We start from the raw sequence: 14,495 nt of genomic DNA, 5'->3' as shown, positions 1-14,495 counted from the left end.
AAAAAAAAACCTTTTAAATACATGTCAAATGTAGACACTGGTTTAGGAAGCACCTGGAATACGGTGCTATTGTAATGTTCCATAAGAATTATGGTGATACTGATATGTGGAGAAGGGACACGTATTAATCAATGGTTGTACAGTCGTGTGCAAACTTGTCAGCTGCTGCTTTTGTGACTGTATCGACGTCCCACATCTCCGGTACGTTCCCTGATCATGACAGCGGCAACCGATGCGTAATATATCGGAACTCTGACGTTCAACGGCAGTAAAGTTAGCCGACACCCCCGTTTGCTTATTTCCCCATAATTTGCGGGGTGGTTGGGGTACTTGTGAACGGCAATACCGCCCAGGTCTGCCAGCATCCATCCTTTCCTGGTTATCCCGCATCCGCCTCCCTGAAATCAATATGCCTGAGGTGGGATGTCTGCGATATAATATTGTTCGATGAGACCGTACCCTACGCATTTCGTCGTCCCTAGATCAGATTTACTCAGAAAACAAAACCCCTGGAATCATAATCCAGTTCAGTTTCCCTGCTGAAAAGCTAACTTGCAGTTATCAAGCAATAGACCATTAGGTGGCGTATTGCCAACATTTTCAGTGCAGTCTATAAACATTTTCCGAATTTTTTTATTTACATAAAGGGTAATGACATCCTCAGATTTTTAAAATGTACTTGGGTGTAAATGCGATATTCTAAACTAATGTGTATAAAACTGTAGCTGATCAGGAGGACTTTTACTTTGCAAAATACAGGCGGTTTCCTGGGAAGTTTCGAGACCAGTGACGCATTTCCGGTCTCCTGCTAGACGTTTCATTTTCAATAATTTCGCGGGAATATCCAGTCAGTGCTTTATGTCAAAATGTAGCTTTTAATCTGTCACTGGCTAAATTTGTATCTGATTTTTAGCTGGCATTGGTCGTTGTGTTGCCATGGATGTGGAGCGCTTGTTGTGGCGCTTCGACGGGCGCACTCGCTTGCTCTTCCAGTCGCTGCTCTCCGGTGTGCGAGGAATCAGCAGAGCCGTGCGGCTGTTTCACCGCCAGCGGCGCTCCGACCCGGACATCTCGTTGCGTGCTTGTCTGGACACCTTGTGCATGGAGGAACCACACATCGTCGGGGACAAGCTGAATTTATCGTTGTAAGTTTGGCGTTAGGCGGTCACTCGGCGTCTTAGATTGTTTCCCTCGATGAAGGTTGTGTAGATTTTAAAGGTTGCTTAAGCTGCTTGTAAAGTAAATGTGTCTCAATGCTGATTTTATCTCACACCGACTGTATCAATATATAACGCCCCCCGAATCTGCTTTCATTGTCATGTGTTTTTGAACTTTAGTTTGACATCTTCCCCTTGTCACTTGCTGTTTGTATGTCACACCGTGGTCCCAGGAAAATGTCATTTCCTGCCACTGTAAATTTGCTTTTGGATGCCATGACAAGAAAACCCACTTGACTTAATTAAATCAATATTTTTATAGATCATTTTCATACTCATTATGTATTGTCTTTCTTATTTTTAAATTTGACCTGCTTCCCGCAGAACCCCATTGGTCTGTCTGTTCCCTGTTGCCTTCAAGTGTGGTCTGTTGTCCTTCCTCCATCTGATCTACCCCCTGGTCCCTGGGCCCTGCTTGATTCGGCTCCTGGACTGCCTTAAGCAGGACCCTGCCCAGGATCCCTGGATCCATGTCTTGCTTGGTCAGCTCTGTCGGGATCTGGCCCTGGATGATCCCTTGGGAGGTGAGCTGTACTCTGCATATTGTAGGAACAAACTTGAGCAGTTCTGTCAGAGGCTGGGCAATGCTGACCACAGTGCATTGAGTCTGGGGAGTGCTTTTGGTGACCTGCCCCCCACAAGACCTCCCCAGGAGCCTGTGGGAGAGCCAGATCTTCAGCTGCATGGAAAGAGAAGAAATGAGGCTTCTGAGGTGGCAGGGAGCCAGAGTAAAAAAATGCGACTGGACCTCCCTGCCACCCAAGAGGATGATGGGAACAAGGAAGCACTGCCATCGCAGGCCCAAGACATCGTGCAGGAGACAGCAGCCTGGACTGCAGGGGATGTTTGCATGGTGGACTTCCGGGAGCCTCAGCAGTCATTTCCTGATGGTACCAGTTTGGTGCTGCCTGAGCACATTAGGGTAAGATTCTGGAGATCTACAGGGATGCATTAACACAATAATAGCAACTAAACCAGAACAAATGGAAATGAATTAAAATAGCAGTCTGCTTCTTCTCATTTTATGCGGCCTTTCCCACTCCAGGCTTCTGTTACTGGAATCAAAGAACTTTTAGAGACTACAGGAGAGGTCAGTATGTCTGCAGAAAACAATATCAGGATTTCAGTCATTGTAGAATATGTCTTGGCTGGTAATAACATGGCTTAGTTTAATCTCATTTTTCCCTAGTGGGTCAAAGACACTGACTCAGTTCTTCAAGTGCTGAACGAGTGTGAACCACCCCAGGTGAGCGTCTCTGCGTAGCTTTAATAGAGACTCTTTTCGATTGAAATAGTGGTTAATAATTTGGCACAAATTAATTCAAGCCAATAGGATGCACACCTATGGATCCCAAAATACTCGTAAAGAACTGTGGACTGTTTAGAGTATATGAGGAATTTAATGAGAGCACACACAGAAGGAACATTGTGATTTTTTAAAAATGAATGAAAGCGTCAGTGAAAATGACTTTTTGTTGACTCCAGGGGACAATATAGACAGCAGAAAATGTTATATCTTTTGTGGAGACTTGTTAGTATTCCTATTCTTTTGGCGCTGTTTTATTTGCATTTATTTAATTGGCTGACTTTTGTCCAAAACGTCCTAAAGTGAGGCAGATACTACATGGCAAGCATACAGCTGTCAAGTGCTGGGTTCAATAATAATTTTAAACACCTCCTCTCTAGGCTGTTCACAGTGACTGGTAAAACACACAGAAATACTGGGAAAAAAGGCTATATTGACAATTGCCATTTGCCTGTTTTTCCCATAGGTGGAGCTGCTGTGCGCAGAGCTGCAGCTGTCAGAGATTCCGGAGCAGATCCTGCCGCCTCTTTGCAGTGGCCTGCTGTCTCTGTGCCCTGACCTTAGCCAGTGCACGGCCACTGTGCTCACTAGGAGCCTCTTTTTCAAAAAAGTATGTTTTTTTTCCTGAGTTATACATTTATAGATACAGGTTCCCTTTGATCTTAAAGTTATGTTGCAGCCTCCGCTGCTCCTTGTTCCCTGCAGGTTCTCTCACTCCGGGATCCGGCCTCTCGCTCCCTGCTCTCCGCAGTGACCTCATTTGGCCGCCGCTACCCCAGGCCGGCCTGCTCTGCGCTGATCAGCCCCATTTTACAGTCAGGCCAGATGAGTGCGTTTAGTCAGTACTTACTTCTCCACTTCTCTCCGTATGTTGCTTGTACATTATCCATAGTCCAATTGCTTAATCATTGTAAAGTCACAGGCAGGCTGGAGCTTATCCCAGCTGACATGGGACACAAGGCAGGGGAATTCCCAGGACTGGCTGCCGTCAAGGGCGTACACACAAATAAGCACCAGGCACAGGCAACTGAGAGCTACCAGCAGACCCAGCATGTCTCTGCCAGAGGAGAGTTGTGCGAAATGGGGGAGCACATGCAAACACCATAAACATGGGGGAGGGGAGGGGTTTGTGCTGATAGGCTACAGAACCACACTCAGTCAACGTGCTGCCTTGACCTTTATACAGGGCTCATTTTAAGTATTTTCTTTAGTTTTTAGTGTAACAAAGTAAGCATTAATCGCTTATCTGCCTGTAGTGGATCTCAGCACAACTGTTACCCCACTCCCAGTGAAACAAGGGCATATGTGTAAGAATGTAGTGATCAACAATAGTTACTGTTTCATATATCTTAATAGCACACATTTGAGCTGTAATGTAGATTGAAGTACAGGTAGTTCTCAATTCACGAGGATTAACGTGAGTCAGTTGTATGTAAGTTGAGAGCTACCTGTAATTTAAAATAAGTTAATTCATCCTGTGTATTTCTGCTATGTTTATAGCAACTGCCTGCATTTCTGTATAAAAGTATGCATTTGCTGGGATCTGGTCTTTGGGATAGCTAAGGTACTTGGAATAGTAATGAGTATGTTAGCTGTAACTCATAAGAACATAGGTACAGATAGGATAAGACACTTCTCAAGCTGGCATCTTTGACAGTCTGGACCACTCAAAGGTGTGAATTTCTGTTGTTTTGTGAGAAGACAGGGTCCAAGCTGAACTGCTGTGTCGACTGATTGGGGACTGCCTTGAGCCCCAGTATCAGCTGCTGATATTTGGGTATGTGTCTAATTAGATGATGATGATGATGATGATGACTGCAGTTATGAAGAATCAGACAGCCCTCTTGTTCTCAGGGAGACGCTTGTGCTGAGCTGGGGTGAGGAGGTCTTGTCAGTGGTGCACACCCTGCTGGATTCCAAGGTGAGCACTTTAGGTTCTGCTTTTCACAGCTGGGTTACAGTCCTCAGCTAGATATTTGGTGTAGTCTAGGGGTGGCCACTCTTATCTGCAAAGGGCCGGTGTGTGTGGTGGGTTTTCGCTGCAACTCCGTAATTAGATTACTAAATAGAGGACTGATTGGCTGAAGAGTCCTCACACCTGGGTTTGAACAGCTGACGTACAAGTTGTCCCAAAAACCTGCATACACACTGGCCCTTTGCTGATAAGATTGGCCACCCCTGCTCTAGTGCGTTTGAATTTCTGTGATGTTACCCAAGATATTCAAAATATCTGGATATGAAATGTAAAATACTGAATGTTTCTTTTGGATTGTTGTCATTGTAATTGTCAAAGATGTGTTGTAAAAGGGATTCCATGCTCCTTAGTCATAATTTTGACTGTGGACACTAACTGGTAACACCTATGAACACTTGTGTGCAGTGGCAATGGGAGGAGTTTGACATGGGGGGGGGTAATTTTATGATCTTTGTTAGGTATATGTATGTCTGATACAGGACTTTGATTTCCCTTAGGTTTGTTTGTCTGATACAGGATTCATAATGAAAGATAAGGAATGTGTTCTTATTTTTTATTTTTTTTTGGGGGGGGGGTCTCAAGGGACTATAGACCAGTATTTCCTAATACTCTAATACACTTGATATGTGAGTATGTATATGCATATAAAGTCCCTTTTTTGTTTACAGTGATGTTTTAATTGCCTCCTTAGCTTTGTAACAAAGTGATTATTTATGTCATTTAATGAAGTGATTTTTTTTAATGGTTAATTAAGAACAGAGTTAAGTATTTCATAAAGTTTAAAAGTTTAGATTAACGTGTTATTTCACTGTAGAAACCCAGGTTCCAGTTCCTAGCTCAGACTCCCTAAAAGGAACTGAATGTCTAGTTCTTTGATTATGATGCCACCTTCTCTGCTGCAGTAAAAGGCAAAAGCAGCCTCTTTGCAGTGTGTCTCTGGCACCTGCTGTACTGTCTCTTCCATTGGCCTGTGGCACCACAGTGATGTTCTCTGGCGTCTGTCTGTGTCTCACAGCTGGAGCTCACTGAAGAGTTATTCTCGCAGTTTATCACCCATCTGCGCCAGCAGGCGCCCGACTTCACCAAGTCCATGACGTTTGCCAAGATGGTGATCGGTGTCCTTAACAAGTACCCCAGCCGTGTGAGTACTCATCCAAGGACACACAAAGAATGTAACGCCTGCACTCTGCCCACAGACTGACATAACTTTTCACAAGCAAATTCTGTACAGATGAGCATAGATTTGTGATATAATTTAGAACAGAGGGGGCAGAGGAAACCTTTGTAATCATAACCTATTTAAACATGGAAAGGGCAGTAATTCAACACAGAGCAAGAAAAATATATATACTACTACAAACAGCTTTTCTGCTGTTCTTGCTTAATATTCATTTAAAAAGATGGTCTATATATACTAGTTTTACTACTTTTTCACCGGTGTGAAAAGGGTTTTTTGCAATATTTTAAGAGGGCAGCTGCCCTAACATTCACCCACGACTGTAACCTCACTGCCTCCATAGCCTGACTTACCCACGACTGTAACCTCACTGCCTCCATAGCCTGACTTACCCACGACTGTAACCTCACTGCCTCCATAGCCTGACTTACCCACGACTGTAACCTCACTGCCTCCATAGCCTGACTTACCCACGACTGTAACCTCACTGCCTCCATAGCCTGACTTACCCACGACTGTAACCTCACTGCCTCCATAGCCTGACTTACCCACGACTGTAACCTCACTGCCTCCATAGCCTGACTTACCCACGATTGTAACCTCACTGCCTCCATAGCCTGACTTACCCACGACTGTAACCTCACTGCCTCCATAGCCTGACTTACCCACGATTGTAACCTCACTGCCTCCATAGCCTGACTTACCCACGACTGTAACCTCACTGCCTCCATAGCCTGACTTACCCACGACTGTAACCTCACTGCCTCCATAGCCTGACTTACCCACGACTGTAACCTCACTGCCTCCATAGCCTGACTTACCCACGACTGTAACCTCACTGCCTCCATAGCCTGACTTACCCACACTGTAACCTCACTGCCTCCATAGCCTGACTTACCCACGACTGTAACCTCACTGCCTCCATAGCCTGACTTACCCACGACTGTAACCTCACTGCCTCCATAGCCTGACTTACCCACGACTGTAACCTCACTGCCTCCATAGCCTGACTTACCCACGACTGTAACCTCACTGCCTCCATAGCCTGACTTACCCACGATTGTAACCTCACTGCCTCCATAGCCTGACTTACCCACGACTGTAACCTCACTGCCTCCATAGCCTGACTTACCCACGATTGTAACCTCACTGCCTCCATAGCCTGACTTACCCACGACTGTAACCTCACTGCCTCCATAGCCTGACTTACCCACGACTGTAACCTCACTGCCTCCATAGCCTGACTTACCCACGACTGTAACCTCACTGCCTCCATAGCCTGACTTACCCACGACTGTAACCTCACTGCCTCCATAGCCTGACTTACCCACGACTGTAACCTCACTGCCTCCATAGCCTGACTTACCCACGACTGTAACCTCACTGCCTCCATAGCCTGACTTACCCACGACTGTAACCTCACTGCCTCCATAGCCTGACTTACCCACGACTGTAACCTCACTGCCTCCATAGCCTGCTCTGCTCCAATCATACTTCACCATTGCATTCCATAACATTTTTGTGATATTCTCTCTGATATGACTTATTAAGGTCCTTGTAACACCTGTGTTGAGACAAGTGCCATAATCAGACTTACCAAATTAAATTGATGAGAAGTCTATTTTAAAAAATCTCCTTGTTATGAGAATAACAGTGTATATACAGCAGGTATAACCGTACAATGCAGCTGGGGGGGGGGGGCGTACCAGCTGCTAACAGTGGACTGAAGTTACTGTGTTTGTTCACCCAGGTGAGCCCACACAAGCACATACTCTCCTGCTGCCTGGCTTCCCATGAGACCTTCCTGAAAAAGTCTCTTCTGGCTGCCCTGAAGCGGATCGATCCATCCTCATAGCAGAGGGGAGTTGTCATTTCCCAAAAGCTGATCCACCATAAACCCACTGTGCTCCTAACTTTCATGATCGAACCATTCTGAATGCACAGGGATCTCCAGCTGCTCTGTAGTGGATCAATGTGTGCTTGGTTGTTCAATGGTTTCTAAGGCAGAATTGATTGACTTTGCTATAAATATCCATTCTGTGTACCTTCTCACGCTTTTGTATTTATGACTTAAAAGTTCATGTAGGATACAAAGCATTAAAACTGAAGGGGACAGCAAAGGGAAAAGCTACTCCTAAAGTGTCAGAATATGGTGTAGGTTCTGCTAAAAACAAAGGAGAAAATCATTCAAATATTGCATATTTTGTCATAGTAAATAAAGCATGAAATATATTGTGTGAAATAACTCTCATCAGCAATATGAGTTACTATATAAAGTGTGTGAATAAAATTGATCTATCAAAAAGGGGGGGGAGAATATTTTGGAATATGGCAATAAATTCTTGCATACAAAGAAGTTACAGAATGTATATGTCTACCTGTTACCCACAAGAAACAAAACCACATTTTACTTGACTAAATCACACCGTCACTACAGGATCTGAGTAAACCGTTTATGTCAAGTCAATCGTGGTAAACTAATAAACTATTCAGGTAATACAAGACTTTAGGGCATCTCCCACCACCCATTCTCACCATCTTTTACAGAGAGACATCCTGAACAGCTGCATCACTGTCTGGTATGGAAACTACACCGTACCGAATCGCAAGACCCTACAGCGGATAGTGAGAACAGCTGAGAAGATCATTGGAGCCTCTCTTCCCTCTATCACAGTCACCTATCGCACCCGCTGCATCCACAAAGCCAGCAGCATTGTGGAGGACCTCACACACCCCTCACACACACTCTTCACACCCTCCTGCCTTCTGGCAAGAGGTACCGGAGCTTTCGTGCCCTCACTGCCACACTGCAACAGTTTCTTCCCCCAAGCTGTCAGACTTCTGAACAATCAGAGACTGGACTGATACACACGCAGACACACACCTTTATACACTCCACTACCTCAATAACGTTTTGCACAACCCATTGCACTGTCTTACCTACTTTCATCTCTTCTATTTCATCTATTGCACTGTCTTGTGTCGCACTGTTTATGCAATGTCTGCACTTTTCGCACACTTGCACTTTATGTAGTCCTGTGTCGATGTAGTGTTATATGTAGCCCCAAGGTCCTGGAGGAAAGCTGTCTCATTTCACTATGTACTGTATTACTGTATATGCTTGAAACGACTTGACTTGATCTGCCAAACCTCTACCATTACCAGTTAAAGAAAGTTAGGGTCCATCTCACGTATTTGCATACATTTTCATAAATTGTCTGTATTTACACTTTCAATACGGTTATTTCTGTTTTATTTTTGTACTTTGCTTTTAGGTAGTTTTTGGTTTTGGCTGTATTTTTTTGTTTCAGTTTTTCGTTGCTTTCTCATTCGGCTCCCAACGCTGGCGCATGCGCAACTCACAGACACCACAAATATGGCCGCAAAGGGCGGTCATCTTGCGACGGCGTCGCTATTTAGAGGCCTACTTCCGTTTCCTCTCCCTCTTTTCAGCTCCTTGTAGCGTGCAACGGGAAGGGAAGATGAGGTGAGCAAGTTTTTTTTCTCCTTCAGAAACGTATTTTATAAAAAAATTGTTGTGGAGTTATGTTTCGATTGATAGTTTTAAAGACTTTATTTTGTGGTATAATTATTTGACATTAAAGCTTCAAGTTTTAAAGCGTAATTTTGGTTGTCTGAAACGTACCGGCTAGTAATATGGCAGTAGCGTCCAGTATGCGAGTTGTTCTACAAATCTAATCGGTTTTAATCGATAAATAATTTCATTGTGAATTCAACATTCTGGATGTTTTTATCTTCTGCTTGACTTTAAGACGTAGTATTTTTCAAAATTTTTCATGTAATCAAAGAATTATCGGTAATAATACTGTTGCCTATTTCACTATGACATTTCGTCTGATTGCAATGAACCCGCTTCATACATTAATGTCTGTTTCTTATTGTAAAGCAGAACTCAAGTGAATTATTACAGAAGACAATGAGTAATTGTTAATCGTTAAAATGTTAACTTTCCGAATTTCTTTCTGTCGTTATTTTGCCCTTTCAATGTCAGTTTAACTCTATGGCTTTAAGTCGCTGTGCCGCTTTCTGACATGACATGCTGTGTTCACTTTGATTGTTAAGCGATTGACGGCGCTGTCCTTCACCTTCCGCAGTAAGGTTTCCAGAGATACGCTGTACGAGGCCGTGCGCGAGGTGCTGCAGGGCTCCCAGGCCAAGACGCGCAAGTAAGCCCCCGCCCCCCCGGGATTCCACTTGCATCTCCGCAAAAAGCAGCGCCGTCTGTGTCACATAATTGATAATGAGTATTAGACCACTGTTTAGATGAGGCAGCCAGGAATGAAAACGATACTCATTTAGCGTGTCTTGTTCCAATGGGTGGTGCATAAATAAATAACATTAATTTTATTGTTACATTTTCAATAATTTTATTCTTTAACGTTAAAATAAATAAGGGAGACACTGAGAAGCCAAACGAGAAGTTACTGTGTGGGCTGAGCTGGCAGAGCACATACTCAAATGCAAACTGACCCAGTGAAGTACACTCTGAAGAGGCACCATAGAAATATACCTGGAGTATTTTTCATGAGGAAAAACCCAAGTAGCAAAGAAACAAAATGTATACATATAAACCATGTCTCTGAAATGGTCACCTCTCTCCTTGGAAGGTTTTTGGAGACGGTTGAGCTTCAGATCAGCTTGAAGAACTACGACCCCCAGAAGGATAAGCGTTTCTCTGGCACTGTCAGGTTTGGACACTCTTCTGTTTCACCCAGGCTTCTGCCTGCCCACCCCAGCCCTGCCCACTGCCGTGTGGGTGCCGGGTTTTAGTGCAGATTGACCCAGGTTTATATAAATCTTAGGCCTGGAATGGGCAGTGCAGAAGAGCTTTGGGTAGCCTGACTGAATCCCCCTCTCTGGGGAAGCAGGCGGACCCTCACCCTGGGTCTTAAAACATGAGGGGAGGCAAAGGGCAGGCTGGGGTTGTTCCCAAAGTCCTGCCTGAGCCGACCATTTTGCTCTTAAATGGCATCCCTGGTGCGAGTCGAGATGAGAAGTCATGCAGAGACCCTCAGGGTGAGACCCTCAGGGTAAGAGCCTTCAGTTTTGCCTTGTTGGCGTGGGATGTGCAGAGTGGAGATGTGGATGTATATGGTCTGTTAGTGCTGACAGTGCCACTGTCATTGTCCTCTCAGGCTGAAGACCACCCCCAGGCCCAAGTTCTCTGTGTGCATCCTGGGTGACCAGCAGCACTGTGATGAAGCCAAGGCAGCTGACCTCCCACACATGGACATTGAGGCACTTAAGAAGCTCAACAAGAATAAGAAGCTGGTCAAGAAACTGGGTGAGTTCTGGATCCTGACAGAGCTGCTGGACTGAACCTGACTGCTCAACTGGCCACCCAGAAAGTTTATATTCTCATTAGGAGATGCTTTTGTCCAGAACGATGTACATTTCAGATCAGCAATACAATGCTTATAGTTCAGTGTAATCAAACTGTGGTTCCACAACTCATGACACCCGACAATGGTAAATTAAAAGTATATGCAGTAAGGCTAGTTTGGCACTTAATCTCTGACTCTAGTCATCTTTCCCAAACAGCTAAGAAGTACGATGCCTTCCTAGCCTCCGAGTCTCTGATCAAGCAGATTCCCCGTATCCTGGGCCCAGGACTCAACAAGGCCGGCAAATTTCCCTCCCTGCTGACGCACAATGAGAACCTTAACACCAAGGTGGATGAGGTCAAATCCACCATCAAGTTCCAGATGAAGAAGGTAGGCTGCCCACCTCTAATGGCGCTTTTCCACTGCATAGTACGGCACGACACGGTTCAGTTCAGCTCACTTTTGGGGGGTTTTCCACTGGGAACAGTACCTGGTACCTGGTCCTTTTTTTAGTACCACCTCAGCCGAGGTTCCAAGCGCGCCGAACCGTTACCAAAACGTGACGTGTAAACTCTACTGGTCACTGATTGGCCGGAGAAAATCGTCATTACTGCGTCACTGAACTTGCGACACGAGACACAACAGACCCGCTAGATTTTTAGCACAGCCAGCGAAGGTTCGGACGCACCATTTTGTTTTAACTAAAAATGGTCTTGCTGTTAAAAACATCCACATGCCGAAAATGAAGAACACCATTCCGTCGATATGCTCCATTGTTGTGTGTTTGTTTGTGGCGCATTTACGATGATGTCACGGCAATAGAGGCGGCGCAACTATAACGACACGTGAATAATCCCGCCCACTCTAAAGCGGCACTAAACTGCAGTCGAAATGCAAACTGAGCCAAACCAAGGTGAGCTGTACTGAACCGTGCTGTGCCGTACTATGCAGTGGAAAAGCGCCATAAGATGTACCTTTCCCTCCTGTATCCCATTGAGATTCTCTGACCTAAATTTTTATGTTCTTAAATTAGGTTTCGTCTTTATTAGGAACTTTCATTTTCTGGTCTTCTAAGGGTGCTTTTCCACCACACCAAGTACTATACTTTTGATACAGTACTTTTGTTACTTCCCTTTTCCGTTGACTTCCAGTTGAGTACCAGTACCAAAAGTCCCAGTACCCAAGAACCAAACCAACTAGGGTATATCTTTCGATACTTTGGGGTGGGACTTGTATAACCAAAGAAAGCATTTCAAGTAGCATGCCTCAAGCGTAATACAACCAGCATCTTGGAAAAAAGTGGCAAACTTCAAAAACGTCAAATGTAGTTTAAAAAAATAATAATTTAATTGATGTGTGGAAAGACCCGAGGTTAAATTGTGATCTGTTTGGTAGAAGATACAGGAAGATCTGGATGGTATGACAAGAAATAATTTTGTGTAACTTACTAGGACGGCGTGGTATTTTGTTGAAATAAATATTGGGGTATTAAGCAAAAAAGGGGTTCCATATAATTTTTCTCTAAATGTCTAGGAGTGTATTAAACAGCAAGGATGAAAAACGAGTGACACATGCAGCGCTCATGCGAAAGCTGACAGTAAACTTGTTTTTAAACTTGTTTTTAAATGTGCATTAGATAATCTTGAAAATGAATAATCATTAAAATTGCAAACCAAGTTTTTTTCCAATGAAAAAGTGAATGTTTTAGCAAAAAAAAAACGTATGTTCTTACGAAATTTAACGAAAAAGTCTGATCTTAATCTAGCTGACTAGCAATGTTAGAATTGCATGTGCATAACATGTGATGTGCGATATACCAACATTGTCCAGCCTTATACTACAGCAGTTTCTTAAAATCTTGTACAACGCACCCCTCACAACATGCGTTGTGATGTCTTTCAGTGCTGGTACCAGTTTTTATGCCAGTGGAAAACAAACACCTTCAAGTCCTGTACTTCTGATACTTTCTTGAAGTATCAAAATTATGGTACCTGGTGTGGTGGAAAAGTGCCCTAATATTGCATATTTTGTACTCTGATGACTAAACATTCTTGTAATGTGGAGTGAATTGGTCCTTTGGTGGAATGGTGTGGAGTGAATTGGTACTTTGTCCTTTGTGGGTAAAACTCCCTTTGTTAAATTGAGGGGAACCATGGTTTTTGCCAAAAGGCGACCAGTGGTTCTGTTCACACCTAGTATTAACATGCATTCTGAGTGATCCGATCACAAGTGGGCACTAAATACAGGTGTGAATGTACCCAAAACGCAGTGAAAATGCATCAGATTCCTCAAACCACGTTCGGAGGTGGTCTGGGACGCATATTGCCACTTTGTTATAGCAGCGTGAACTCGAATGTGTCCCAGGCTGCATTGAAGGACCGCCTACTTAGCTGACTGTCTTCTTGTAAGCAGAAGTTCATACATACTCATTGAACATAGGAACGGTATTTGACATGATTTATGTCAGGATATCTGTCAGTGCAGAATGGGCCACTGTGTAGTGAACTGCATGAATATCAACACCAAAAAAAGCTTTAATCTACTGGGATGCTTTTAGTATCAGACTGTCACCACCCTTTTGCTTGGAAACGTTGTCAAAGTGCACATCATTAATGTTCTGTGCATATTTGGGAAAAATAAATTGTGCAAGAAGTGATTTAAAGATGTATTGAAATTCCACAGGTCATATTTAAGGTTGCTTCATCAAAGTGCACATTATGCCAAAGTTGCATCATGTTTTATTAATATTGGTGAAAAGTTCCAGTAAAAATTACACAGAATTAAAGTGTGTAGGTAAGAATGCATATTGTTGAAATACTGATTTATACATTATTTTGAGTATTATGGCGTTTATTACAAGTATCTTAGGCATTTCGGTTAACCTGGAATGCAGCAATAGCTTTTGATTTCCCCTCCTTTTAATGTTCAGCAGATTCTGCGGAAGTAATTTACATGCTTGTTTAAGTTCTGGGAAAGTAAGACCCAATTCCAAGCGATCAGTCAAGATGCACGTGGAGGCGCATGTTAAAGTTTGAATGGACATATTTAGCTCTGCCCACTTGTGATTGGATCGCGCAGGATGCAAGTTAATACACTGGCCCTGTTCACTCCTGGTATCAGTACTAGAACATGGTGATGGTTCCTAGAGTGTTGTTCCTCAGGCACACCAATAACGGCCTCCTCCCCATGCCTGCATAGGTGCTCTGTTTGGCTGTGGCAGTAGGACACGTGAAGATGACTGAGGAGGAGCTGGTCTACAACATCCACCTGGCAGTTAACTTCCTGGTGTCCCTGCTGAAGAAGAACTGGCAGAATGTGCGAGCGCTCTACATCAAGAGCACCATGGGAAAACCCCAGCGGCTCTACTAGATGTTCAGTTGCTTCTTTCAATAAACGAGGGGGGAAAAAACATATATTCTGTGTCAGTTTCTTCCTTTGGTGCCATGTGTCCGTGTGGGTATGGCACTTTGTTCAT

General features: G+C 44.0%; 2 protein-coding genes across 6 annotated transcripts; both read left to right on the top strand.

Annotated features, from left to right (window-relative positions):
* The first annotated feature begins 796 nt into the window (after positions 1-796).
* Positions 797-8,031, top strand: fance (FA complementation group E). Of its 4 annotated transcripts, none has more exons than XM_023793608.1 (10): positions 797-1,145; positions 1,542-2,139; positions 2,263-2,307; positions 2,407-2,463; positions 2,990-3,133; positions 3,229-3,352; positions 4,225-4,300; positions 4,378-4,444; positions 5,514-5,639; positions 7,426-8,031. In XM_023793608.1, exons 1-10 carry the CDS (start codon positions 937-939, stop codon positions 7,528-7,530), a joined length of 1,551 nt encoding a protein of 516 aa, XP_023649376.1. In that variant the 5' UTR covers positions 797-936; the 3' UTR covers positions 7,531-8,031. The 4 variants fall into 4 exon arrangements, 3 of the variants coding, with proteins under 3 accessions (XP_023649376.1, XP_023649375.1, XP_023649378.1); XM_023793607.1 differs by having other exon boundaries at positions 3,229-3,361; XM_023793610.1 differs by lacking the exons at positions 5,514-5,639; positions 7,426-8,031 and adding an exon at positions 4,996-5,507 and having other exon boundaries at positions 3,229-3,361.
* Positions 8,032-9,041: 1,010 nt separating this feature from the next.
* Positions 9,042-14,433, top strand: rpl10a (ribosomal protein L10a). Of its 2 annotated transcripts, XM_023793611.1 has the most exons (6): positions 9,042-9,162; positions 9,791-9,862; positions 10,304-10,384; positions 10,832-10,980; positions 11,238-11,410; positions 14,219-14,433. In XM_023793611.1, the coding sequence occupies exons 1-6, from the start codon at positions 9,158-9,160 to the stop codon at positions 14,387-14,389; spliced, it is 651 nt and encodes a 216-aa protein (XP_023649379.1). In that variant the 5' UTR covers positions 9,042-9,157; the 3' UTR covers positions 14,390-14,433. The 2 variants fall into 2 exon arrangements, with proteins under 2 accessions (XP_023649379.1, XP_023649380.1); XM_023793612.2 differs by lacking the exons at positions 9,042-9,162; positions 9,791-9,862; positions 10,304-10,384 and adding an exon at positions 10,428-10,726.
* The last annotated feature ends 62 nt before the right edge of the window (positions 14,434-14,495 follow it).

This window comes from Paramormyrops kingsleyae, chromosome 6, assembly GCF_048594095.1.
Source record: "Paramormyrops kingsleyae isolate MSU_618 chromosome 6, PKINGS_0.4, whole genome shotgun sequence".
NCBI lineage: Eukaryota > Metazoa > Chordata > Actinopteri > Osteoglossiformes > Mormyridae > Paramormyrops > Paramormyrops kingsleyae.
This window is presented reverse-complemented; position numbering and strand designations above follow the sequence as displayed.

Bases quoted from the DNA above. Each gene is read 5' to 3' on its own strand.
- fance (XM_023793607.1), top strand. From the start codon at position 937: ATGGATGTGGAGCGCTTGTTGTGGCGCTTCGACGGGCGCACTCGCTTG. The intron at 4,301-4,377 runs GTATGTGTCTAA...TCTTGTTCTCAG, and splicing joins TATCAGCTGCTGATATTTGG to GGAGACGCTTGTGCTGAGCT. The intron at 5,640-7,425 runs GTGAGTACTCAT...TTGTTCACCCAG, and splicing joins TTAACAAGTACCCCAGCCGT to GTGAGCCCACACAAGCACAT.
- rpl10a (XM_023793611.1), top strand. The intron at 9,863-10,303 runs GTAAGCCCCCGC...TCTCCTTGGAAG, and splicing joins TCCCAGGCCAAGACGCGCAA to GTTTTTGGAGACGGTTGAGC. The intron at 11,411-14,218 runs GTAGGCTGCCCA...ATGCCTGCATAG, and splicing joins TCAAGTTCCAGATGAAGAAG to GTGCTCTGTTTGGCTGTGGC.